The sequence below is a fragment of the Limanda limanda genome, chromosome 5 (assembly GCF_963576545.1).
Source record: "Limanda limanda chromosome 5, fLimLim1.1, whole genome shotgun sequence".
NCBI classification, from domain to species: Eukaryota; Metazoa; Chordata; class Actinopteri; order Pleuronectiformes; family Pleuronectidae; genus Limanda; species Limanda limanda.
Genome location: NC_083640.1, coordinates 3,314,897 through 3,342,637, shown reverse-complemented (window position 1 = coordinate 3,342,637; position 27,741 = coordinate 3,314,897). Strand labels below are relative to the sequence as shown.

Sequence of the window (27,741 nt, the reverse complement as noted above, 5' to 3'; positions counted from 1 at the left end):
AATGTGTGTATATGAAAGTGTGTATTCAAAGTATAAAAACACGATAATGAGCCTTGAGAGTCAGAGAAGAGTCTCAAATATGTTTTTAATGCTCCTGACCTCAAACAACAACAAGAACCAAAGTTATACATACTATTATGAAAAATATTCATAACAAGAGTTGTTTTTAACTGAAACAACCTTCGAGGAATCAAATCCAAGAATCAGATTCAGAGAAATATGTGAAGAACACGAAGGGATTTGTTCCTGACGTCTCTCTAATCATTTTCTCATTAATTCTCTCTATTTCCCACATTAGGCTTAGTTTTCACTTTACTCCTCCAACCAGCCGCCACCAACAACAATTATAACACACACACACACACACACACACACCCCCACACACACACAGACACACACACATCACCACACAGAGGGTTCCCTCATTGGTAATCCTGTTACCAGCCAGGTCCCAGCCTGGACTTGCCGTACAGGGCCGTGCATGAGGAGGTGGAAGGAGGAGGGGTGAGTGGGTGGGTGAGGAAGGGGGGGGATTAACACGGTGGTCATTATCGAATTTACAACCAGTCATACAGACATCTGCCCTACTTTTCCTCTGTTAATGTAAAAAGAACTAATCTGGTTAAGAGAGCGCGGGCGCGGCCCGTAAATCGGCGGCGCTCTGCACCACAGTTAAAGCTGTCACTTCTCTTGTGGGGGTTGCGGCGGCTGAATGGAGCTGTCAGCCGGCGACTTGTTAGGGCTAACAAGGCCGTCCACTGATAGGACTAATGAGGCCCAGGGCTCGCCGCTACCCTGCACAGCCGCCCACCGCTACCACCGCTGAGGCTGCAGCAGTAGAGCTCTGTGCTGAGCTGCGTCTTAAGATCTCCAACGTGCACAGAGCTACATGCATTATTATGAAAAGACAGACAAAATACATCAAATGCAGTTCTCTTGTATTGGATTTATCATCTAGATCTGTTGAATCGAGACACGAGAAGCCGTCAAGATACTGACACTGGACCTTTTTTATGTTTTTACTTTTTGAAAGAGCAGTAATATAATCTCAAAGAGGTTTTGTTAAATCTAAAATACTGTTGACACAATGCAGTTTATGTTTACAGTAAATTCTCTTCTACCTTCACGCAGAAGAAAATACACGAATAGGCTCAAGACAAAAATATTAAATATAAATAAGATGAGGAAAAACAAAAATGACTGAAGCAAACATCTGATGTATTAGAAAGACACAACTCATTCAGCACTTTACACCTTTATGTGTAATAAATCATACTTTTTGAATCATGGTCTTTCCCGGTTCGATTTAACATTAGCACAGATCCTCCACTGTATTAATTTTAGATAATTTTCTTTTCATTTTATAGAAATTACTATTATTTTCACGTGTCTGAAGCAAATTCACAGAAGAAAAGATCTATAAAATATCTTAACATGAGAGGTTTTATATTTATTAAATTCTAAGTACAAATCTCTTCTAATGCACAGGAATCAATGGATTTTATGTTCTTAGCAACATCACACAAGATTTGTTTGGAAAAATACAAGAACTGTGGAGCGACGGCCACGAGGAACCAAAACTTCAAAAAGGTTAAACTGGTAAATGATTTCTAAAGAAAAGAAAAGGAATGGAAGCCGGAGATAAACTAATACAGTGAGAGACTTCCCCTGTGGCCGGAGAGTAAAGATGAAGTTCTCCCAGATCTCACACATCTTATTCATCCGTTTGTCTTTTTGTCCGTTTCCTCCTCAAGAGGCCGAACCCACACGACGCCGCCCCTCTTCCTCCTCCTCCTCCTCCTCCTCCTCCTCCTCCTCCCTCCGACAAACAAAACACCACCGACTCAATTCCTCCGGTTTCACACGGAGGTAAATTAGACGCTGGATTCGGGTTAAATGTCAAGCATGAGAATCTTATTTCCAGTGAAGACGCGTCTCTTCTCCCAATGCTTCATTATTTGTGACGCCCTGGTTTAATTCCAATTACCCCTGTTAATTAGCAAATCTCATGCTCTGTGATCTAGAGCTTCATTTCAGCCCTAATGTCATTTGCCAGGTTGTTTACTTCCGATTAAAAGCCCTTTTATTGTGAAATTACGTGTTACATTTGTTTCGCTGAGGTATTTGTCCGCGTGACGGTAAATATCTCGTCTGATGTCAACACGTCCACGTCCCCTTCGCATGCATTAGCCTCGTGTTTATTCTGCATTAGCGCTGCTGTCAACTCTTTCTTTGGGCATATATTATAACCACATTAGCATATTGTCTCATCAGACGTTTAGGTACCAAATTATTCTGTCCACCGGCTGTGGAGAGAGACCGCGACATCTTCTTTTCTAATCCTCACGCCGAACAAATGCAGTTTGACGTCTTGTATTAGTTTCCAGAAAAGATGTTCTCACCATATTCAGCGTGGCATTGTAAAGACAAAAGGCAGCAACAGGAAGGGAAGCGTGAACGGATGAGTGTGTGAGTGTGCATCTGTTTACGTTTGTTTTTCCTTTTTTTCTTCTTCAAACGATGCCGAGCAAATGTTTGCTCTGCTTTACATCCGAAGATGAGGCGACAAAAAGATGCAAAGCAGGAAGCTGCCGAATACATCTTTTCTGTGTTCGATTCCGTATAAGACTGAACACACAGTCTGTCGTCGAGCAGCAGAGTAAATTCTTCCATATCGTTTTCTCCTCACTACAAATAGTCTTTAAAGGTTTTTTCACCTCCTGCAGGATGTGAACTGGGTCATTCTGTTTATCCCGGCCTGCTTCGGTTCCTGAGAGGCGTCCGTCTCCTCTGCTGGACCGGGTCCATGTGACCAGCCGGCCCAGAACATACTGATGCACCAGTTCACTGCTGATCCTATGGCGTGGCTATTGTCCAATATTTAAATCTGTATTTAAACCTGATTTACTGGAGCAGTGAGTCGGGTCGATCTAATCTAGTGTTGGTAATATTTCCCTCGGTCGTCCGATCTCTTTCTATTTCGACGACGCAATTAAAAGAGCACGTGTATCATATTCTCTGTGCTTTTAACGCTTTTATTTTGGAAAAGCAGAATGAGCTGAACAACAATATACAATAAGATCACAGTAAATTAGAAGAGGAACCTAAAACTTAAACATACTAATCAACCAGTATGACAATAAAATAAGGTCATGGTCTTAATTTGTAATGGCAAAATAAAATAGGATCTGTTGGTGATGTTACGTTTGACAGACGACACCGTGTTTTATCTCCATGTATGATAATTCATGTTTAAACCTTAAAAGCAACCAGTAAGGTTACAAATCTAAAGTTGGATGATTCAATTTAAATGAATGGAAGATAGGAAATCTAAAACTGCTCCACAAAAGACTCCATTTCCCACAATCCTCTCTCAGTCCTCATAACAAAGACGCTGTTTTGATCGTGACTGTTGAAGACGATAAACATATTGGTAATAAAACAATTTCCGCCACATTAACCGTTCGCCCCTCGACCATCTGCCGTCGAGAGAAACTTTCACTGGGAGAAAATGTTCCCACCAAATGTGACCCAGTGGCTCACGATGTAGAAATGCAGCTCAGAGGCCAGAGAGAAGCTGCCAGCACCCGGAGTCACGCTCATTGTTTACCGTCATTATTCTCTCTTCTCAGGCTGAATGATTACCGATGACTTACTGATGTTAAAACCCTCTATCTACGACCGGTTCCCAGTCTAATGCTTCACTTGGCTCCGGCTCCAAGCGAACAATCACCTCGCAGCCTCCTAATTGAGCCTCGAGAAACCGCCGGCCGCTGCCGAGGAGAGAGGAAATAGACCCGACATGTATTTCTGTGACCTCGGAGGACTCCTCTGCCATGCCATGCCGTGCTGTGCCGTGCCAGGCTACGGCAAGCAGACTGTCACCTATACCCCCGGTGGCCCTCGGCTTATGCCAGCCTCGTCCTCGTTATTTCTTATTCCGCCTTACATCCGTCCTTCTCTCTCTCTCTCTCTCTCTCTCTCTCTCTCTCTCGCTCTCTGCTCCCTCCGTCTGACGGGACTCCAGAGCAGGTCCGTGGAGTCCCTCTGCTCACAGTCACTTAATTAAACGCTCCCACAGCTCAGGCTACGACGTGACCGACGGCTGTTAAATTAAGATGCTGTCACAGCCGGGGCACGGAGCGCTGGCAGGGTGAAGGAAAGATAAAAACAGCTGAGGGAGGAGAGGAGAGGAGGAGGAAGGAGGGAGGGAGGGAGAGAGGTGTGGGAGGCTGGTTCTACGTCCACTGTGCTTTACTGCCTCCGTTTGTTTCTGTGAAATAAAAACTCAAAATCCTCTCAGATGTTCCCGACTCCTGATGTGAAATGTCTTCTTATCCTTGCTTCCTCCGAGGAGATTCTATTTCTGTCGGCATTTGTTTGTTTGCTCGAAGGAAAAAAACTGCAAAGCTGAAAGAGCTGAAAGTAAAACAGATTTTTGCAGAGGGCTGAGGAATGACCGAAGGAAGAAGCCCTTCAATGTTTGGTGCAGATCCAGAAATTAATTTTTCACCTTCTTTTAGAGGTGTAATCACGTTTTTCAACATTTTCATTGACTTCTCAGATACTATTTCATGGATCCTGAAAAATATATATATATATTTAGGGGACTAATATTATGTGCAGATCCAAACACAAATCTTGATCTAGTGAATTTAAATGGCACAGTTGGGCCTTGTCAGACGTATCCTGATTCCCTTCTGTATCTATTTTGTAATAATTTTATTGTCATGGGAATATTTTTGGGGTTTTGAAATAAGATTAAAAGCTATTTGACTATACAATTCTAAAATAATGGAAAATCCCTCCGACAAACATCTGGAATCTAAATCAATCAATGTCTTCATGTTGATTGAATTTCCCCCTTAAGAAAGTCCAATGGAATCAAATTCAAAAATACATAAAAATAAGAGAAAATTATATAAAAAAATATATATAATGACAATGCTTCTTTACTTATAATAATGCCAATGATTCCAAATATGACAGTGACATGTAGGATGAAAGAAATCAGAGCAACAAAGAAAAATATGTTTTTTCTTTTCAGATCTAGTTGAAGCTAAGACAAAAATTGAGACTTTGACGATAAGACGATGAAGAAGAAGAAGGTTATATTTCTGGGTTTGTCTGTTTCTGACCTAAATCAGTAAAAATTGCCTCATTAGACCTTTTAATCATAAATTTCAAGATCTGATCTGCACAAAAAAACAAATAAAATGTATTTCCTGAGCTCCACAGTGTTGAGTCCATCAGATAACAGTATTAACCTCCACACACACAGCAGCTCACTCCGCCCACACGTCCCCCTGGCGAGGAGCAGGCGAGCGTGAGAAGAACAAACTGGAAATCCGACCGGACTCACAGGAACTCAAACGCCCGCTCTCCGCTCCTCGCTCGCCCGCTCACTCGCCCGCGTGTCTTCTTCTGTGGTACTCGGAGGGTTTAATGTACAGTGATGCATCATTCATCGCGCACCTTGTTGGGACATTTTGCGGACAGCTGCTTTCAGAAAACAATACCTGGAGTGTGAAGGTGGGGGTGGAGAAACCAAAAAAAAAACAAAAAACAGAAAGCACACCACCTCCACCGCCTCTTCAAAAAGAGCCGAGTGAGCATCAGAATAAGGCCACCCCCCCCCCTCGCTGCCACCTTCCTCTACCTGCTGTCCCCAGTCGATCCCCGGCAAAACTTGGCGGCAGATGTTGCCGAGCCAAGTCGGCTCTGAAGTGCCTCCCCGGCTCCCGGTCTCACCCACAACACAGTCAAACCACATTAGATCTCTTTATTTGTGCCCGGGGCGAGTTCGGCACTGCAGCTGTGTCCACCCCCCCGCTCTACCTTTGGTGTTGAAGGCCCTCAGGCGCTAAATGTGAGACCACGGGAAAAAAAAAAAGAAAAAGAAAGACAGACAGAAAAAACCGTTTCACTCTCATTTTCTGTCTCTCTCTTCTGCATCTGCTGACAATCCAGCAGTCTGGCTGCGGGCGGCGCTGAGGGAGGGAGGGGTCAGCCGAGGAGGCCGCTGAGCGAAGGGAAGGAGGCCGAGGACGGAAGGAGGAGGAGGAGGAGGAGGAGGAGGAGGAGGAGGAAGAGGAGAGGTGGCGTGGACACCCGGCTCCCCGAGCTGAACAGATGTCTGAGGCAACCTGCTTCCTTACACCTGTACACGTCCTGGTAACCTCGGCGGAAGCAGGAACATTCATGACCCTGGAGGTTTCCTGTCCGCCATCAAAGAAAGCTGCTCCCTGCCCCCCCCCCCTTCCATCCTCCCTTTCCTTCCTTCTCCTCCTCATCCCCTGCTTCGTCTCCATGTCCCTGCTGTGCCATCTACAACCAAACCTGCCACCAGACACAATCTAACCAAGCCACGTTCACTTGTAAACACCAAAATCACAATTTGGACCAGTTACAGACCCTGTACACGAAATATATATTTACCAGTCAGCCAAAGTATCTATATTGAAATAACTCCACTATAGTGGCTAATTATAGAGTTAATTGCTTCCTGGGTAAACAGAATTTTTTTTGAAAATTCGATTTTTCTCTATTGTTTGTAGATGTATTTTGGAAAATGTGTTTTCCTAACCATATTTTTGTCGACGTTGATACACGGATTTGATGGATTTGTCAGTTTCCACCCGTTATGGATCATCAAATTACTAATTTAAACCCAAACTCATCAGGAATATGAACACTTGAACATCTATCAGTGGGATAATAAACTGCAAAACTCCATAAAATGATAAAAATCAATATATTTCAAGTGTTCTTTAAATATAAAATTTGAGTCCATGTCCCAGCTATTAACATTGAGGAGGCTTGGTCTATTACGGATATTGCAGCCAGCCACCAGGGGGCGATCAAGAGTAGGGTTTCCGTTTAAATGAGCAGTTATTTCCTCCATCTTTTAAAAACAGAGTCTTTGGTTAAAATCCAGCTTTATCTAAAATTTAAAAACATCTCAACTCATTTAAAAAAAAAAGTTTGATTCGGCGGCAGCTCGGTTAAACCGCTGAGGCCTCGTGTCTGATCCCCCCCCCCCCCGTGTCTGGTGCCTGATCACAGACGTGGAAGTGGCGTCTGGCTCGGCGACCGGCATGTGAATGAGGCGAGCCAGCTGTGCCGGGGACGCCGCTGGCAGCCCGTTCCTCTCCTGGCCGAAGTGCTCTGACACGACTGGTTTACCCACCAGCGGGTTTCACTCTCTCACGTTCCTCCTCCTTCAGAACAGTTTGCTCCGAGCGACCTCGTGTGTGGCGACGTCTATCATCTCTCGCACGGAGGGATCGGCCGTTTCCGATGTTTCTGCTCGAAACTCCGACAGTTTGACGAAAGGTCGGGTCGAGGGAATAGCTGTCATTGCAGTGTGGAAAACAAAAGGGCGTCGGCCAATGAGCACACTGCGTGAGAATCAGCAAGTTTGGTCGTCTCATAAAATATAACAACCCTGAACTCATCGTGAAGCCTCATAAAACCACCAGGCACCAGGAAGTTATCATCATGGCAGAGAAACACACTCACATCACACATGAGTCATTCTTACTCTGACAGGGAGAAGTCATGAAGTCGCTCTAAAGGATACGTCAACGCTACACACACACACACACACAGACAGACACACACACACACACACACACACACACACACACACACACACACACACACACACACACACACACACACACACACACACACACACACACACACACACACACACACACACACACACACACACACACACAACACACACACACACACACACACACACACACACACACACACACACACACACACACACACACACATCAGTTGTAAGCTCTGCAGGAAGTAAGTTCATGAAATCTTCCAGAGCGGCTGTTTGTGAGAACGCTTGCTCCAGATGTTTTCTTGAAACTCTTCCTGCCGATCGATCGGTAAAATGTTCGAATTAGCCCATGTGAGAATACTGCAGGAAAATTCAAAGTGAGCAAACTACACATCTGGACTAATCTGGTTAAAAATGCAAGTTCAGGAATATACATGTTGAAGTCCAGAGCTTCAGATCACAACTGGCCAAACCGACTTGTTCCTTATAGCAGAACGTTATTCCCCTTTAGACATTTGCAGTCGTGACATCATTCACCGAACAATTCAAAACTCCCATGGTTCCACTTCTCTTCCTCTGAAGAAGGAAGTTTACACATTAAACATCTGCACAGATGTGTCATGTGTTCCCATTCGCCTGCAGAGTCTCTGCATTGTTTTACAGGAAAACGTTCAATTGTTTTCACTTGAGCTTTTAAAATCAAATGAGATTTTGAGTTGGCTTCATGCTGATGTGGTTGTGAGAACAGCTGTAAGTTGCATTAACGTGTAAGAAGGGGGATTTCTGACTCCTATCTTTCACATTCATTTTGAGATGAAGCAACAGCAGCTCATTCCGTGTCCAGAGCAGATGTTGTGGTTTGGTGGTTTGACCGTTTCCTTGTAAAAAACCAAGACAACACTCTGACTTGGCGGTTTGTGAGGCGCGTGCTCTCCTGACCACCGGCCCGGTGTCAGGTTTCGGTTGTAAGCATCAGAACAGTTCCTCTTCTCCCTAGGAAGGCTTGAGAAAAGTCCAGAGTTTGACCGTATTAGGTCTCGTCTCCTCCTGTGAGTCGCTGCAGCTGCGGCTCGATTAGGAAACAGCAGCACAATGACAGAGTTGTGGCAGCAGCCTCCAGATCACTGGAGCAACACAGCTGTAGTGCAACAAGGCCATAAGCAACACAATAAAGTAATGAGTCTCTACAGGTCACTGTGGCCGACTCAAAAGATTTGCAGTGATAACAGATACAGCAGATTAGGGATTTTGAAATACCAGAGTGTTAGTGACATCCCATCATAAACCATTTGAAGGTCCCAGGAGCGGAGAGTAATATCTACTCGGGAGCAAAGGTGACGTGTAAAATGCAAAAGGTGTTCGGTGAAAGTATAAAGATGTAGATATGAAGAACTCATTCTGAGCAAATGAAAAACAAAAAAGACAGGTGAGACTGGGATTGAACTGCCGACCCTCTGGTTAGTGGACGACCCGCTCTACCTCCTGAGGCGCAGAAGCCATGTTCACACCAGCGGACGTATATAGACAAAAATATATTATTATTGTCATATTTCTGTCATATTTTCCCTCATCTTTGCCTTCAAACGCTCATCTTAACTTATCAAAACATAATCAAAAATATTATTTTCTATTTCTGCCAATAGATTCCCTTTAATATTCCATGGACTGCTTTTGTACGGCAATTTTCTAGTGTTAGCGACCACAAAAAGTACTTTAAATACACTAATTTCTCATATAAATCACTATCACTCACACCGATGCTTCAGGGGCGACCACCTCCATCCTGATTCGTGAACGACCCGCTCTACCTCCTGAGCCACAGCCGCCTTTAAAGATGATGCACACTCGTCCTTTAAATCGTCAGAAAAGACGACAACCATCCACACTTCTGACTGATGAAGGATATTTACTCTTTTCATCCTCAAATACAATAAACAGCTCCACTGACCTCAGAGAAAACTGTGACTCACTCCCTTCAGGCGAGAGGTTTGAACAACAACAAAAAACACGCAACCCTGAAACGCTCATTTACTGGATCCCACACACACACACACTGAGGTATTACACATCTTTGCCTTTTTATAGTTTCTTCCTCATGTGATGATGTCTGTGCTTTTGAGTGTTGAGTTGTAGATTTAGAAGTTTGGTGGTTTCAGGTTCTTAGTTTAGTGTCTTACCTTCTCTGCAGAGCTTGGACGCATGAGGGAGACTCGGTCGTACTGTCGTCCCAACAACGCCCACAAAGCATCCAGACGACCCTGAACACACAGAAAACAAGGGACTGCTTTTAAATCACAAGATCCCATTATGTGCAAAACAACGTGTAGACGGGAAAAACTCTAATCTAAACTATTAGAGCTCGTTAAATTATTCAAAACCCTTACCAAAACTAACCAAACCTGACTTAATCATGATTTATCAAATAGCTGAAACCACAAGGAAGAAAAGGAAAAGTCTTTTTTTGGTCGCGAGAGTATTTACCTTGATGGGCGTGTACCATTTATTCTCTGCGTGGTAGGTGGGAGCCGGCTTCGGGGGGGGACGTTTCACCACTGGCTCCTCGTCGTCCTCCGGTAAAGACACGATGGCGTTCTTGGCTTTCTCCAGCCGGGCGCCTTCCTCCGTCGAGCCCTTTTCACCCCAACGCACCTGGACACAAATAACAATAACACAAATATCAACCCAGCACCGAAAAGATCCAAGTTCAGACGATTTCAATAACAAACACATATTCAAACCCCTTCACTCAGGGTTACTGATATAAACTTGTAAACTCAGAGCTGTGAAAACCTGTGGAGGTGATTTTCATAGAATAGATTAAGATTAGTCACAACAAGGGTTGCAAAGGGGCGGAAACTTTCCGGAAACTTTCCATGGGAAGTTTAGCTCGGGAATTTGGGGAATTTGTAAAAAAAAAAATGAGTTTCAACCCTCCACTGTGCATTCTTCCATCACATGCACAGATAACTCCCAGCATGCTTCACTCTACAGCAGGGCTACTGAGGCCTGCTGTAGAGTGAAGGACTAGTCAGGTAAGTTTCCATGATATTACTGGGAAAATATATTAGAATGCTGATTGAGGATTGTTCATCTGTTCATCTAGCCTATTTCCATTCATTTATCCATCAATTGTAAAATATGTTTACAGACGATTCCAATTGTTTGGCTAATTATTTATATCTCTGGCATTGCATGAGTGTTTTTTTACAAACTTTTTTCTCATCTTATTCTACAGAACAATGCCACGTGCACTCTCTCATGTGTGGAGACATTTCACCCCATCCAATGTAGAAGGAAAGGCTGTGTACATTTGCAAATACTGTGCAAAGACCTATGTTAAGAATGACACAACGATGCAGAAGCATATAGTCAAGTGCCCAAAGTTTCCTCAGGACTCAAATCAGCCTATGACACAACAAAATGTTTATATTTATGTCTGTATATGACAAGGTAAATACAGTTAGTATAAATTACCCACAACATTTCCGGTATATTCCCGTTTATTCCCGTTTATTCCCATGGAAAGTTTGCAATTTTGCAACCCTAGTCACAACATCTGTGATGATTAAAACAAAGTATTTGAACAACTTCCATCACTGCAGTGTAAATCCATAAGAAAATAAAATCACCTGAAAAACCTGTTGTTTTCTTTTGTTAACAAGCTCATCTACATGCTGTGATATTTGTCATGGTGTGTGTGTGAGTGTGTGTGTGTGTGTGTGTGTGTGTCTGTGTGTGTTAGCTAAGCTGTCCTGCCTTTTAATTGAATTCATCACATCTGTTGCAAGGAGGAGGTAAAAAAAAAAAAAAAAAAAAAAAAGACAGATCCAGCATCTCCTGAACAGGGAGAGGTGATTAATTAGCGACACAGTTTTCAAGCTGTAGGTTAAGCCGTGACAATATACAACAGCTTTTCAGAATCATCTCTGGGAAACGTCCCCGGCGCCGGCCGCCGCATCATCATCATCATCAAGAGAAGAAGAGAGGGCGTCGATGAATAAAAGATCTGTTGTCACCTCAGCCACGTTAAATACACACGTTTGACATATTGGCATATTGAGGAAAACGTGGATTCAGGAGAAGAGGGCGTGAGTCTCTACAGGCGCCGGGTTTCCCCGAGCGCCAGGGAGGAATCCTCAGAAGTGGAGACAGACCTGTCGGTGGGAATCAACCTGCCACGGGATGGAAGAGAGAGAGAGAGAGGAGTGGGGGGGGTGGTGTCGGGTTCGCATCTCGCCAAAACACTCGTGGGGATGGAATCAAGCGGTAGGCGCTCCCCGAGGATTCTGGGAAATCCCTGCAATGCCACCAACTTCCTCGAGGCTGGAAAGCGGCAGGGGGTACGGCGGCGAGGGCGAGAGAGGGAGGGAGGAGAGGGAGGGAGGAGGGGGAGGATTTCAAACCTGGATTCCCCCGTGGACGGAGCAGGCGGACAACAAAGGCCCTGCCAAGGTTTCGGGGGGAGGTGGGTGAGGCGGGTGAGGTGGGTGAGGTGGGGGAGGTGGGTGAGGCGGGGGAGGTGGGTGAGGCGGGGGAGGTGGGTGAGGCGGGGGAGGTGGGTGAGGTGGATACGTCAAGTTGACAGCGGCGCTCAATCCTTCATCCTCACGATGACTTGATCCAATCAGGCGCCGGACGGCCAAGGACGAGATGGCAGCGCCTGTCACGTCGGAGGCATCAGCGGACTGACGAGTTCGGGGGGGGGGGGGGCGGCGTCCGTCCGTCCCACCTCCTCCTCCTCCTGCCCCCCCCCCCTGCGTGTGTCTCCACTTCTAACTTCTGGAGAAACCCTGAACGTCAGCAGGTTCCTCGTGAACATGAAGCAGGTTCAGTGGAGAACAGCTGTCACGCGAGTCACTTCCTGTTCGTCCGGGGACCCGATCGGATATTTGTAGGACGCCAGATTTTTTTATGTCACATAAATAGAAAGATTGAATAACAACACTTTGTAAAAATGTGTTTCTGAAACCATTTCACATGTGGGCAGAGATATGATTCATGTGTCAAACCGAACAGAGGAGGAGTCTCTATGGAATGACCTCTCAGTGGTTTTATGCCTCCAACAGACACAAAAGTTTTAGTCTACACACATTGAAGTCATCATGACCTTTGACCTTGAAGTCTAAGCAGTTCATATTTGAGGCCAAGATATCAAAATTTGAACACGGGCCTGAGATATCATGCTCAAAAGGCCAAAAACATGTTTTTTGAGGCAAAAGAGACCTTGACCTTTGACTCTTGACCACCCAAATCGAATCAGTTCATCTTTTAGTCGAAACTGTACGTTTGTACCAAATTTAAAGAAAGTTCCTTAAGCAGTTCTTGAATTATCACGTTCAAAATATCATTCCTCATGTTTTGAAAACCAAATAAAGAAGAATAAAGAATCATATCAACTCTCTGACGTGGTTTTATGCCTCTAACAGACACAAAACCTTTAGTCTACACACATTGAAGTCATCGTGACCTTTGACCTTGAAGTCTAAGCAGTTCATATTTGAGGCCAAGATATCAAAATTTGAACACAGGCCTGAGATATCCAGGTCAAAAGGCTTAAAACATGTTCAGTGAGGCAAAAGTGACCTTGACCTTTCACCCTTCAATACGCAAATCTAATCATTTCATCTTTAAGTCGAAACTGAACGTTTGTACCAAATTTAAAGAAAGTTCCTTAAGCCGTTCTTGAATCAACACGTTCAAAATATCATTCCTCATGTTTTGAAAACCAAACAAAGAAGAATAAAGAATCATATCAACTCTCTGACCTGGATTTATGATAGATATCTCTCTAGAATGACCTCTCAGTGGTTTTGTGCCTCTAACAGACACAAAACCTTTAGTCTACACACATTGAAGTCATCGTGACCTTTGACCTTGGAATCTAAGCAGTTCATATTTGAGGCAAAGATATGAAAATTTGAACACAGGCTTTAGATATAATGCTCAAAAGGCCAAAAACATGTTTTGGGATGCAAAAGTGACCTTTGACCTCCCAAATCTAATCAGTTAATCTTTAAGTCGAAACTGAATGTTTATACCAAATCTAATGAAAGTTCCTTAAGCCGTTCTTGAATTAACACGTTCACAATATCATTCCTCATGTTTTGAAAACCAAACAAAGAAGAATAAAGGATGATATCAACTCTCTGACCTGGTTTTATGATAGATATCTCTATGGAATGACCTCTCAGTGGTTTTACGCCTCTAACAGACACAAAAGTTTTAGTCTACACACATTGAAGTCATCGTGACCTTTGACCTTGGAATCTAAGCAGTTCATATTTGAGGCCAAGATATCAAAATTTGAACACAGGCCTGAGATATCATGCTCAAAAGGCCAAAAACATGTTTTTTGAGGCAAAAGAGACATTGACCTTTGACCCTTGAACATGCAAAGCTAATCAGTTCATCTTTAAGCCAAAACTGTACGTTTATACCAAATTTAAAGAAAGTTCCTTAAACCGTTCTTGAATTATCACGTTCACAATATCATTCCTCATGTTTTGAACACCAAACAAAGAAGAATAAAGAATCATATCAACTCTCTGACCTGGTTTTATTATAGATATCTCTCTAGAATGACCTCTCAGTGGTTGTGTGCCTCCAACAGACACAAAGTTTTTAATCTACACACATTGAAGTCATTGTGACCTTTGACCTTGGAATCTAAGCAGTTCATATTTAAGGCCAAGATATCAAAATTTGAAGACAAGCCTGAGATATCAAGCTCAAAAGTGACCTTGACCTTCGACCTCCCAAATCAAATCAGTTCATCTTTAACTTTGTACCATGTTTGTAGAAAGTCCCTTCAGCCGTTCTTGAATCATCACGTTCACAATATCGTTCCTCATGTTTTGAAAACCAAACAAAGAAGAATAAAGGATGATATCAACTCTCTGACCTCCATGCGTTTGATTCCTCCGGCTCCTCTTCCTCCGTAGTAGGAGGCGTCCACAGTCGCCCACTTGGACTTGGGCAGCGGCTCCGGCTCCTGAGGAAGTCGTGGAGTGAGATTCAGAGACTCGTTAAATAATCAAAACAGACGCAAACTTCCTCTATCGTCACATAAACATCGTCATTTATCAAACATGCAACACTGACAAGAGGAAGCTTTTATTGTTCTTTTCTTTCAGCTCTGTTTATATTTTGAATCCATTTCCTTCCGATTGCAAAGATCATTTCCGTAATTTTGTCAAGAAGGAAGTGAGACTAAAAACAATATGATATCTTTATTTTTTTCATCAATACTTATATGAGGTGCAAACTAGAGACCAAAAGAGATTTGTTAGAATAATGACAAATGGGTTGTTGGACATAAAAAGGTCATAAAAACAATTAATTAATTCATATTTCTCAGAGTAGTAATATTAAACGTTTTCTAAATATAGTTCAACATTTTGAGAAATACACTTTTTGTCTTGAGTCAGAGGAAAAGATCTCAACCACTCGTCATAAAAAGATAAAAATGGAATCAATCTCCTCCTTCTTATTTTGAAAAGAAAGCCACTCGGCCTAATTATGCAGATGCAGAAATGTTCCTGTAATTTTCTGCTTTGTTTTAATAAAGAACAATATCTGAGTTGTGGCTTTGCCTGATGAGTTTCCTGTTTATTAATTTTAATATTTAGAGACGACACAATATTAATACTCACAGGTGGCGGCGGCCGGGAAGGTGGAGGAGGCGGAGGCGGGTCTTTGATGACCTGGATCAACACAAAGAGCAAAAGAGCGTCAGCACAAAGTCAACGGAGGGACGAGTGCACACACACACACACACACACACAGACACACACACACACACACACACAGACACAGACACACACACACACAGACACACACACACACACACACACAACCACACACACACACACACACACACACACACACACACACACACAACCACACACACACACACACACACACACACACACACACACACAAACACACACACACACACACACACACACACACACAACCACACACACACACACACACACACACACACACAAATACACACACACACACACAGACACACACGCTGAAGCCGTGTCAGGCCGAGCTGACGGAGGTGATTGGTGACAGGTGACTGAGACGGACAGAGACGTCCCTCAGCTCGCCGCACGCCAGAGACGCCGGCTGCTCTGTGTACCCACCGCCCCCCCCCCACCGCCCCACCGCCCCCCCCACCCGGCTGACTACTGATTACAAGGGTTCTGCTTGTAAACCAACATCAGGGGCAAAATAAAGAAGAAGCTGAAAAGCAACTTGTTGACAGGGGGGAGTCTTCGCTGTCGCCCGTTTAGCTCTTAATTAATTGGACGAGGTTCGGTGCTCCCGAGCAATACCCCCCCGATCGTTAAGTCCTAAGGAGTTAATTAGCTCCAACGAGATGCGGAGGAGGAGGAGGAGGCTCGGGCTCGGCTAGGCTCCAAGATGAGTGGTGTCAAACACACAACGACTCACACACACACACAGAGAAGACAACCGACACACTCCACACACACACTCCACACACACAGAGTGACCGGCCCGGCAGGATTGTTCACGACAACAGCGGGTGACGTGGCACCTGAGGAGCAGGTTGTCCACAATGTGATTCCACTCAAGGACAAGATGCCTCCACCAGGTTTTTACAGATGTGCATCGCCAAGCAAAGGAGCGACTTGACGTTTGTCAGGTGTCAGTCAGCGAATCACATTCCACATGTGCAACTTTTAACTGCAGGTTTGCTGAAGACGCCGCTCGGGCCTCGTGTGTGAGACGGATCAAACACTTTGGCATTTTGAGGTTTCAGGGGTCGTACATTTTTCTCTCTGATACGAGAGATCCTGGACGAAGTTTACAGGTTATATGTGGTACTTCTTATATATGGAGCTTTTTTAAAAGCGTATCCCAACATGCTCTAGACTGAAATTGAATTTGAGTGGTTTAAGAATGAGGATTAAGGTCTGACTAATTCCACCATTCTCACAAGAGGGTTTGTATCATAGCTCAGAATGCTCTGCCTCAAAAGAAGCACTCTGTTTTACCATTTAATTGATTCACTTTTATTTCTGTTTTTAATTTTTTCTTACTTGTACGTGACCCCTGAATCTTCTGCCTGTCTGGATTTGAATATGTGTGTGAGCCAAATGTTTGTCTTGTTTTTGTTTTGTTTTGTGTTGTATTACCTGTTGGAAAACTAATAAACATATACGTAAAAAAAAAAAAAGAAAAAAGAATGAGGATCAAGCCTGTGTATGTGGTGTTGCAAGGTTCTGTTTGTTGACAGTGTGAAAACTTATCGATCAAAATCACAGGAAGTAACGAGAACATTAAACCACAGAGGAAGAAACAGAAGAGGAAGCCGCCGCCCTCTTCACCTCCGACGACATGTTTGAACGCTCTCTTTTTCTGTTGCTCATACGATGCCTTGCTCTATTGCCCAAGAACCTTTCAAAAAGCAGAGTAGACGAGCCGGGGATCGAACCACCGACCCTCTCTGCCACAACCACCACAGTGTTGCTCCTGAAGTTGGTGAACGTGGTAGTTATACCATAAAGATGTTACCAGGGCAACCAAATTAACAGATTCCAATCAAACGGAAAGACCACTACTCGCCCAATTAACAACACACCAACGTCAGACGCCGTCTACAAACCAATCAGAGTCAAGTACAGGTAGACTCCGCCCACGTGGGAGATAACGACAGGACGTACGTATGTCTGACAAAATACTTTAGTCCTTAAATTACAATGTGAAACCAAAACCAACCATATCAAATGAATCGATGGAACAAACAGACAAAGCTTCAGACTCTCAGGAGAGAAAACGAGTGAGAACACGAGACGAAGCGAGAGAGAAACTTCCTCTTCTCTCCTCCGCACAGATTGTGGTGTCAGATAAAACCTCTTCAGTCTCCTGGACGCCACACTGGTTTATAAATACTGTTCCTGTAGTTCCAGCGAGGAGGACGTGTCTCTCCGCTGGAGTCGTGGTCGAGTGGAACTCAGACCTCTGTCCATCAGTCATCACAGACAGAAAGAACACTGTCATCACTGCTCATGCATTTGCTAAATTTGTTTTTTTGAGGGGAGAATAAAAAGAGCAATGTAATTATAGCATATCATAGATGCCAACAGCTGCTTCATCCCACCGCATTGGCCACATACTGTTGTCATTAGAATAATGAAAAATAATCAATTACCGTTAATTAATCGCTCGTTGACACACAACTGGCCGCGAGTAGCTTCTCCATACGCTGATTAACGTGATTTTAAACCTCACCTTACGCCGCAGGGATTATCTCTTTTTATTAAGTGCAGCAGATTCCCACGACATATTGTGGGATTATGCCGATAACGGCGGCGAGGCTGCTGTTTCCCAGATACCTGACGGACAGATGTGGAGAGAGAGGGCGCTCAGCGATGTGGCGGCATCATTAGAAACTAGACCGCAGGACGCTTAGCCATCTGATGAGCGCTCGCCACTGTGGCGATGACACCGGGGAGAGAATCGGAACCAATCAGAGGAGCTGGAGAAGATGATCTGTTCGATTCCAAACCTCGAGATCAGAACTTGTGTCTGAAGCTGTTTTCGGGAGGTGGTTCTGCAGCAGGTTGAATTTTTAAATGATTTGTGTTGTTGTTTCCGGACACATTCAACTAATTTGAGAATAAAATTGTCTCCGATAGAAACAGAAACACAAGATTGGGAAACTTCTGCATCAGGGAGCAACGCTGACAACTGGTGAAATTAAACAATCAGAGATTATTAACATATTCCGCAGCAACTGAGTTGAAAACGTGTCCAAAAGTGCCTCCAAATTATCAGGGAATCATTTGTACTTTGGGATAAAGTGTTGATGTTATGGAAAACTGAATCTCCGACACCAAACACTCCACCAGTTTCTCTGTGTGCATGAACATTAAACTCACATCTTGTTTCTGCAGGCCACACACTTCTAAAAAATCCAACACAGCATTGTGACAGTTACTGGAAATAAATCTTTGAGGATGATTCTATTTGTTTGTTTGTTTCCATGCTATCTTGCTTCTCAGTGTATTCAGTTTAAAGCGAAGGTAAAAGATTGTATTTATTAAAGTTTCTGAGATTCCTGAAATGCTTATGTGCATCACGAGACTGTCAAAGGCAGCTTTGTTTTGTTTTTGCTTTTTCAAAGAGGAAACTTTATTGCATAGTGCTAAGAATATGGGGACATTACCTAAAGTTTACAGATTTGTTTTAGATACTTTGTGGCATGTAGCACAGAAATGGAACTGAAATGTTGGATAAGATAATTGAATTTGTTCTTTTCTTTGTGTTTATGATGTACAGTATATACCAATAATTAAACTGACAAGGCCTTTTTATTAGCAAAGAAACGTTCAAACATAAGAGATGTTTATTGAAAATGTATTGTAGATCCAGTACTTTTTAAATCATACTCACTTAATACATTTGGGCTTCATTAGCATCTTTCAGTACAACTAGATATATGTCCTAACATAATTTCCTTCACCCTTCTCTTACTGGTCTCAATGAGGTATCATCGTTTACCATTTTTAAATGATTTGTGTTATTGTTTAAGGACACATTCAACTAATTTGAGAATAAAAATGTCTCAGATGGAAACAGAAACACAAGAGACTGGGAAAGTTCTGCATCAGGGAGCAACGCTGACAACTCATGGAATTAAACAATCAGATTAATATTAACATATTCGGCAGCAACTGAGTTGAAAAAGTGTCCAAAAGTGCCTCCAAATTATCAGGGAATCGTTTGTACTTTGGGGATAAAGTGCCGATGTTATTGAAAACTGAATCTCTGGGGAATCTTCCCCATGTGGCCGTCTCTGCAACTGGAAAAAATGATCTGTTTGTTTCCAAACTCGAGATCAGAACTTGTTTACAGATGTTTTTTGGGAGTTGGATTCATAGCAGGTACCTTTTTTTAAATGATTTGTATTTACATTCAACTGTTTTGAGAATAAAAATGTCTCCGATAGAAACAGAAACACAAGACTGGGAAACTTCTGCATCAGGGAGCAACGCTGACAACTCAGGAAATCAAACAATCAGATTAATATTAACATATTCGGCAGCAACTGAGTTGAAAACGTGTCCAAAACTGCCTCCAAATTATCAGGGAATCATTTGTACTTTTGGGATAAAGTGTTGATGTTATTGAAATCTGAATCTCCAGGGAATCTTCCCCATGTGGCCGTCTCTGCAACTGGAAAAAATGATCTGTTTGTTTCCAAACTCGAGATCAGAACTTGTTTACAGATGTTTTTTGGGCGGTGGATCCATAGCAGGTACCTTTTTTAAATGATTTGTATTTACATTCAACTGTTTTGAGAATAAAAATGTCTCAGATGGAAACAGAAACACAACACTGGGAAAGTTCTGCATCAGGGAGCAACGCCGACAACTCAGGAAATCAAACAATCAGATTAATATTAACATATTCGGCAGCAACTGAGTTAAAAACGTGTCCAAAAGTGCCTCCAAATTATCAGGGAATCATTTGTACTTTGGGGATAAAGTGTTGATGTTATTGAAAACTGAATCTCCGACACCAACAACTCGTCTGAACTGAGGGCGACGCCGATCCCGAGTTTACTTTCCCCAACAAATCATAAACAAAGAAATTACCACTCCACAGCTTGTATGACCTCTCTGCTGGCATCAGGCCATGTGGGAGAGAGGCAGAGAGAGAGAGAGGGAGGGATTGTGGGAGAGAGGTTGGGCCAGTGTGTGTGTGTGTGTGTGTGTCTCTGTGTGTGTGTGTGGCCTCATCCTGACTGCTGAAACCTGGCAGACTGGGGGTTTAAATATTAACAAGCCACACATGGCCCTCCTCTTCTGCCGCGTCCCCCGATGGAAGGCAACAGCAGCTCGCTCCACCAAGACAAACACGTCCGCGGCCAGACATGCTGCAGGGGGTTTACATTTTAATGCCTTTGTTGGTTTTCCAAAATATGCTTCCATCTCATTCTGGATGGGCTCCCTTCAGGTCCACAAAGCCAGGTAACGTCCATCATTTAAAGGGGGGGGCGGCGTGATTGAGCCGGAACGGAGGTGCTAAGGGGGGTGGGGGGGTGGATGGAGGGTAAATTTGCCTTCATCAGATCTCCGCTGGAAAGAAAAATAATAAAAGCAGAGGCGCAGAGAAAGAGAGCGGGTGCACCATCTGTAGCCCCTCGCCGCTCGCTCAGCCCCAAACCAGAATCTGCTGTGGGTTTTTCTAAATTGTTAAGTGGGAGAGAGAGGAGGTGAGGGGGGGGGAGGGGGGGGGGCGAGCGAGGAGGCAACAACGGCCTCCAGGAATAAACACAAGTTTGAACTTGTTAGAATATCACATTATTGTGGCCTAAATAATCTGTTTTTAAACTATTTTATCATCATATCTATGGAATGTTTGAATAATTATTAGGCAACCATCAGTGAATTTGATCTTTAATATGTTTATTGTGTGTTTTATCTCATTTATGTCAGATTAAATATGTTCGAAGCACAATAGGATACTTCTTACAATACTACACTATTCTATCCATTCTTGTGCAGATAGATGATCAGAGAGATCATGACTTTTCCATGTATTTGTATTCAATTATTATTATATTTCATAGTGGCTACATTTAATACTATTAAAATTCCATTTAATTTGCTTCTCTGGATGTTCATGTCTGCATTTATCACACAAACACACATACACACACACACACACACACACACACACACACACACACACACACACACACACACACACACACACACACCCACAAACACACACACACAAACACACACTAAACTAGAGCCCGACTGAAATTGACATAATTTTAAATGCACAATCTGCATTGTTTATTCTGTATAATAAAAGTTATTATATTGGCATACAAATAAATCAGTCAGGCTCATGTTTATCTTCAAATTAATATAAAAAATGAAGTGAAAGTGAAATCAACCTTCCAGTCTCCACGTTCACACCAACACGTGAAACTCACTTCAAGCAGCAGAGTCTGAGATTCCAGCTAATCCGTGTTTACCCGAACACAGTAAGTATTTTAATCAGCAGCAGGAACACGACGGACTCAAAAGTGATTAAAACACAAACTGATAATGAATCACTTCGGTCCCCGGGCGGATCAAAGATCCTGAACAAACACAGATCTGTTCACCGAGGAACAATCTGTCACATCTCCTGTTCTCTGACTTCATCTCTTCTCAGAAACTCGTGTGCGATCACGTGATCACGTCGGCAGGATGTGGCCTCTCCACTTCCTGGTTGAGGTTCGGCCTGTGTGGTGTTGCTAAGCCACCGCGGGTGAACGAGGTAAACCGGAGGTGATGAGGTTGAGCAGATGCTCCTGCACCGCTTCCTCTTCACCGCCGGCTGAGGGACGATATCGAGCCTCGGCTGAACCCGACCCCGACCGGCTGCTGGTCACCGTGGTTTCAGCTTTTGGATTTTTATACATTAACCGAAACGCTTCCTCAAATTAAACTGCATTTTAAAAACCACAGTTTCAGTCGAACCCAGTTGCTTAAGACGAGCTGCGTGTTGCAACAGCAGGACGTTTGCATCAGAGAGAATAATGTTCTCACCACTTTAAACTATTAAGAGAATCTTCTACATCTATGAGTCCTGTTATTAGAACCAGTGGATCCTCAGGAACACTCACCAGTGTGCAGCACAGAGGAAAGAACCACCACATGAGGGCCAGAGCCACGAGGATCAGAAGAACCAGGAAGACGATCGCCACCGCAAAGCCGTCCGACTGCAGGAGGAGACACAGTAATCAGATTACACGCTCTAACTAGGACTTTTAGTTTGGATTCCAGGGACAAAATCAAGGTTTTTGATTAGCATCACAGAACTCAGTGTTTTTATATTTCATTTCAAAGCAAAAAGTGATGACTGACACTGGAGGTCTGTGTATTTTTGTCGATTTGTGGTGTTTAATGCTCCTTTAAACTAAAATTTCCCCTAGAGGATGATCCACACATCCATCCATCATCTCACTGTTATCCTCACATCTGTTAAATTCATATTTGGTAAACTTTATTTAATGGTTTAAACTTCTTGTTGCTTCAGACTCACACACGTGGAGGCGGTGATGGTGTAGGAGCTGGAGATGAAGGATTTGCCGTCGTTCAGGCTGATGAGAACATCCATGGTCCTGAAAAAGAAAATGTTTCATCCGGATTAACTAACTGGAAATCAAATAAATAAGTTAAACCTTGAGTTATGACAGAATTTACTTTTTTGCAGACTGTGTTTTAATCCAATCTATCACATATGAGGAATAACTATCAAAGATCTGTGTGATTTTAATATAACTAAAGAGAAACTGCTACAAGACTCAATATTAAATTTAAAAAAATGTCCATTCCAATATCAATAATCATTGCTGCAAAGAAAGAAATAAAGGAAGCAACTAAAAAGCCTTTATTAATGTGGGAAAGATAGAAATGCACCTGGAGCACAAAGGCCTTCATCAAGGTAACGGAATTATCTATCAATTAAATTGTATCCATCAATAATCAGTACTTTCCTCTCATGGTTTGACAAATCAACTGAAAAGCTAAAAGTCATCGTTTCACCAGTGATTTAAAAGGATCCAACAAAGAGCTCACATTAGCACGACGCCCACTAAAGAACACAATGGCTGCTAACTGGTCGAGATCCTCATTATCACCTAGCGCGAACGCCGGGAATCGGACTTTCGGTAACAAGGCTCGTGAACTCCTACGACTTATTTAGACGGAGGAAAGAAAGAAAGAAAGAAAGAAAGAAAAAACCTGCAGAGACCAAAATGGGTGCAATTAAAACCCTAATGATGAACGGCACCGCAATCTCCATATGTCTATTATGCCCAATCCAATTACTCCAGCTTTAATGAGAATTCAGGAATACGGAACAAGTGAAACGCCTGAAATCCTCCAACACAAAAAAGACAGAGGAGAGAAAGAAGTGTAGCGGCGGCGGCGGCGTTGTGTGTGTGTGTGTGTGTGTGTGTGTGTGTGAGTGGCCAGCTGTGAGTGTGTGGTAGCGTACAGGGGAGGCCTGCATTAAACCCGGTGCTTTAGAATAATAACAGGAGCTCTTCTCTCTGCTGAGGAGCCTGAGGCAGAGCCCTGGGCCATCGACTCTCCTGTGGTTCGGAACAGATGAGCGACCAGACCATGTGTCCATTACTATGCGTTTTATTCTAAATAGTCTGAACTGACTTCTTATTTACCCACGCTAAATATTTAAAACAAGGGGAACTTTAAAAACGGCACGATGCACTTTGACACTTCAACTTGTTGACGGCTCCACTTCACAGGTTGTACTTGTTTGTTTCTGTCCGTCAGCAAAAACTACTGAGCTGATTTTGTTGAATGAAAAATTGGTTGAATGATTGAACGTGGGTCAAGAAATATCAGGATCTTTGTTCACTTTTTCCTCTGATTTCCCAGAGAACCTTGATGAAATTAGTTTAGTTTTTTTGATGTGATGAATTAGTCTTTTCCCCAATTTTTAGCATAATCTTTCAAATCAGTTAATTTCACTGAAAACAAGAGTGAAACTCGACCCAGTACGCAGAACCAGAACTGGAGAACCAGTTATCGCAGTTGATGAATTGTTCTCGAGATTCGTGTTCCACTTCAGGTAGATTCCCTTTCAAAAAAATAGATTATATGGTTTAGAATCTTAGTTCACAATACAGATTTCTCTTTGTTACATTCTGCTGCACTAACACAGTCCTCTTCAACCAAAGTGAACCTGCTGCTGGTTCAGAGCTGCAAACCTTTTTAGAACCATGTTCCTAAAATCTTCTTTGCAGACTAAACACGACATAAGATACGTTTTAAAAAAAGAAATGGTGGTCAGAATGTTTTGGTAGGTCTTGTGTTGTTGTCAGAGTCGAACCAGCTTTTCAAAACACAGAGAACTGTTTTGAGATCAAACACTGGCTCCGAACCTCGGGTAAAGGTGGAAAAGGACGAATCTGATCTGGTTCCATCCTGCTCCGGGATCCTGAAGCATTGAAACCAAAAACATTTACAGTCTAAGAAACAAACGCAAGAGACGACACAAACAGAAGAGAGTCAAAAAATGTATCAGGTTATAAACCTTTAACTGAAATGGAACCACTGGGAGAACCACAGTGCACAGGGTTTGAATCCAGTCCAGCTGAAACACAGAGTAAAGTCCCGACTGGACGTTTGTGCTCGTTCCTCCTCTGCATTAAAACGAGTAGAATCTGGACAGACTCTATAAGAACCGGTTTGCTTCCATCACAGAACGTGTCTTTGTGTCTGAAGACGCTGAGACGCTGAGCACTAACTAAGTGCTGCAGCTGAATGGGTGAGGGGAGAGGCTAATGCAGATGACACCCTCAATCCCTGGTAATGGTGGGCAGGTTGTTAATCAAGCCGGAGGAGCGGACCCCCGGCGTGTGAAGGAGGGAAAGCTCCCAAGCGAGTTACACTGACGAACGCCAGCACCCCCAACCCCAACCCCCCCCATAACCTGACATCACTGGGCATCCTTAACGCACCACAACCCAACCAGTGAGACCGCCTCCTCCTCTCTTCCTCTCCTCCTCCTCCTCCTCCTCCTCCTCCTCCTCCTCCTCCTCCTCCTCCTCCTCCTCCTCCTCCTCCTCCTCCTCTTCCTCTTCCTCTTCCTCTTCCTCTTCCTCTTCCTCTTCCTCCTCCTCCTCCTCCTCCTCCTCCTCCTCCTCCTCCTCCTCCTCCTCCTGCTAATTACACAGTTACTGTTGAGTGGGCAGAATCTGAAACAAGTCGTCTATCCTCGTTTCCTCTTTTCGACCCTTTTTATTTCCAAAAGAATGACCAAGTATTTAAGTGGTTTCGGCCGTAACACATTTTTACAATTAGCGCTGAAGTGTTTAGTCAGTGTCTTTGTCACTCAGCGGAAAATTAATCAGTTCTTCAGATATGTAAGATTGCACTGGATTCAGGTTCAGTTCAGGATTGAGTTCCAGTTTCTTTTATTTGTTTTAAAAGCACTTAATAACCCGGTCTTTAAAAACATACTTGAAATTCAATCTAATTTTATACTTTTGCTTGTTTTATTTAGCTAATTTCTTGTGTTTTGCATTGTGTCTTTTTCATTGTGCAGCACGTTGTTCAACTGCAGCTGTTTTTAAATGTGCTCTATAAATAAACTTTACAGAACATCCTGTTGTGCAAACACTTGAGGGTAAGTGTTCGACTTCCTACAGATTAAGATGCTTAAGTGTTTGACTGGAAGAAAATTAACAATAAAAGAAGGTCTATGAAAAAAGCTGCTTTTCTGACATGAACCAAAACTAAACTTTTCCGGAGAGGCTGAATATGAGAATACAAGAAGTCAGAGTGAGTTGCTCTGGACATTTTGCAGAAAATCTGGAAAATGTGTTCATGTTGATGAGGTTTCTCACACGTGACCGATGTGAAACTGGAAGAATCCAAATATCTCAGGATGAAAAAGAGTCAATAGTCAACTTGGTAACACGACAAGATCTGGGAGCTTCTGGAGATAAGAGCTGTGATTTACTACTGACATATAGTATTGGAGTTATCCTTCAAAAATGTTTACCCTCATCGATGCTGCTAAAAATCTTTATTCCCGATGATGTTTTCCTACACTTGACATCTATTGTACTTCTGTCCGTCCTGGGAGAGGGATCCTCACATGTGTCTCTCTGAGGTTTCTACATATTTTTACCTGTTAAAAGGGTTTTTAGTAGTTTGTCCTGACTCTTGCTGAGAGTTAAGGACAGAGGATGTCGCACGTTGTTAAAGCCCTATGAGACGAATTGTTATTTGTGAATGTGGGCTATACAAATAAAGTTTGATTGATTGATTGATTTGCACGTCATGTCCTGCCTCCTGCTGCTCGACCTGGACGATCCCCCTGGTGCACTTTTCATAGGTTAAAAGGAAAATTACACAAAATGTCTGCACCCAATTGTCCGGACATTTTCCAGAGCTCGTGTCTGAAAGCGGCTCCGGGTTCGTGCCAATCTGGTGATGCTGCACGGAATATTAAAATTTTTGGCGAGAGGGTTAGAAAGTGGGGGGAATAAAAAGGCAACTGCATGATTGAATGAATAATTTAAAAACAACCCTCGCTGTCATTTAACTTTCACGCAGTCAAAGCCGGGGAGTGACAGTGAGGAGCGAGCTGCAGCTGCTCGGTGGGTCGCCGCCTGTGTTTGAATAAAGTGGAGATGAGAGGGCAGGTTGTCACGGAGCCGAGGGATCAGTCAGAACTCGAGTGGCGAGCGACTCGGGCTCCCAGGGACGCACCGGTTGAACGGCAGAAGGTTGATTCCTCGCCGCCGATCCCTGGGAGAAAAAACTTTGTCCCTGGGCTCACGATAATCTGTCTGAAAGTAGGAGGGCCCGGGCCGTGACACTAAGCTCTGGTGATGCGCTGCAGCTGGAGAAGCTGACAACTGGGACGCTAATGGCTTTCAAACTTCCCTTAAAGATGTGATAAATTGAGGAGGCTGAATAATTCACAGCCGAGCATATGCGACGGCTGTCACTCGGAATCCAGGAGCCATCGCTCTGCAGTCGGACTTCGTGGCAGAAGTTCTGACGGAGGGAAGGAAACTCGGCTGAGGCGAGAGGATCAGATTCCTAAAGCACCGGGACCGGGAGACACTTCCACTGTTTGGAAAGTAAAAGACCGGATGATGGAGCAAAGTTCAGAGTAAACTGGAGGTTTTGTGGCAGAGCAGCTGGTGACGTCAAGGAGAGAAAACAACGTCTTAGATACACATCTTCACTTCTTCAATTCATGGCACAGTTGAAATCTTTTTTCAAGTCCAGGAAGTCATTTACTTGCATTACTTTAAACTGCAAAGCTTCAAATTCTTAATTACCTATGTTTTCATAAGTTTTTCTGCTGGATTTACGCACAAATTACTTGACGGATTATCATGAAACACACGTTATTGTTCAGAGAAGAAGCCATAATTTAGTGCGGATCCAAATAAATCCAGGAATTTTGTTTGCCTAACTCTGTAGCAGAGAGAGAATTACCCAGAATGCATTAAATCTATTACAGAAGCTGCACGACACTTGAATACACATCTACACTTTTTCAATTCGAGGCACATTTGAAATCTGTTTTCTTACAAGTCCAGAAAGCCATTTACTTTCATGACT

At 43.3% G+C, this 27,741-nt stretch overlaps 1 protein-coding gene across 3 annotated transcripts in view; it reads right to left on the bottom strand.

The window, feature by feature from the left end:
* antxr2a (ANTXR cell adhesion molecule 2a) overlaps positions 1–27,741 on the bottom strand; it is a 75,903-nt gene that overhangs the window by 25,940 nt on the left and 22,222 nt on the right. For all 3 annotated transcript variants that reach the window (XM_061071514.1, XM_061071515.1, XM_061071517.1), the window contains 6 exons: positions 22,670–22,748; positions 22,251–22,346; positions 15,238–15,288; positions 14,487–14,576; positions 10,067–10,234; positions 9,763–9,843 (listed from right to left, as the gene is read on the bottom strand). In XM_061071514.1, coding sequence (XP_060927497.1) covers positions 9,763–9,843; positions 10,067–10,234; positions 14,487–14,576; positions 15,238–15,288; positions 22,251–22,346; positions 22,670–22,748 — 565 coding nt within the window. The remainder of the gene's footprint in view (positions 1–9,762; positions 9,844–10,066; positions 10,235–14,486; positions 14,577–15,237; positions 15,289–22,250; positions 22,347–22,669; positions 22,749–27,741) is intronic.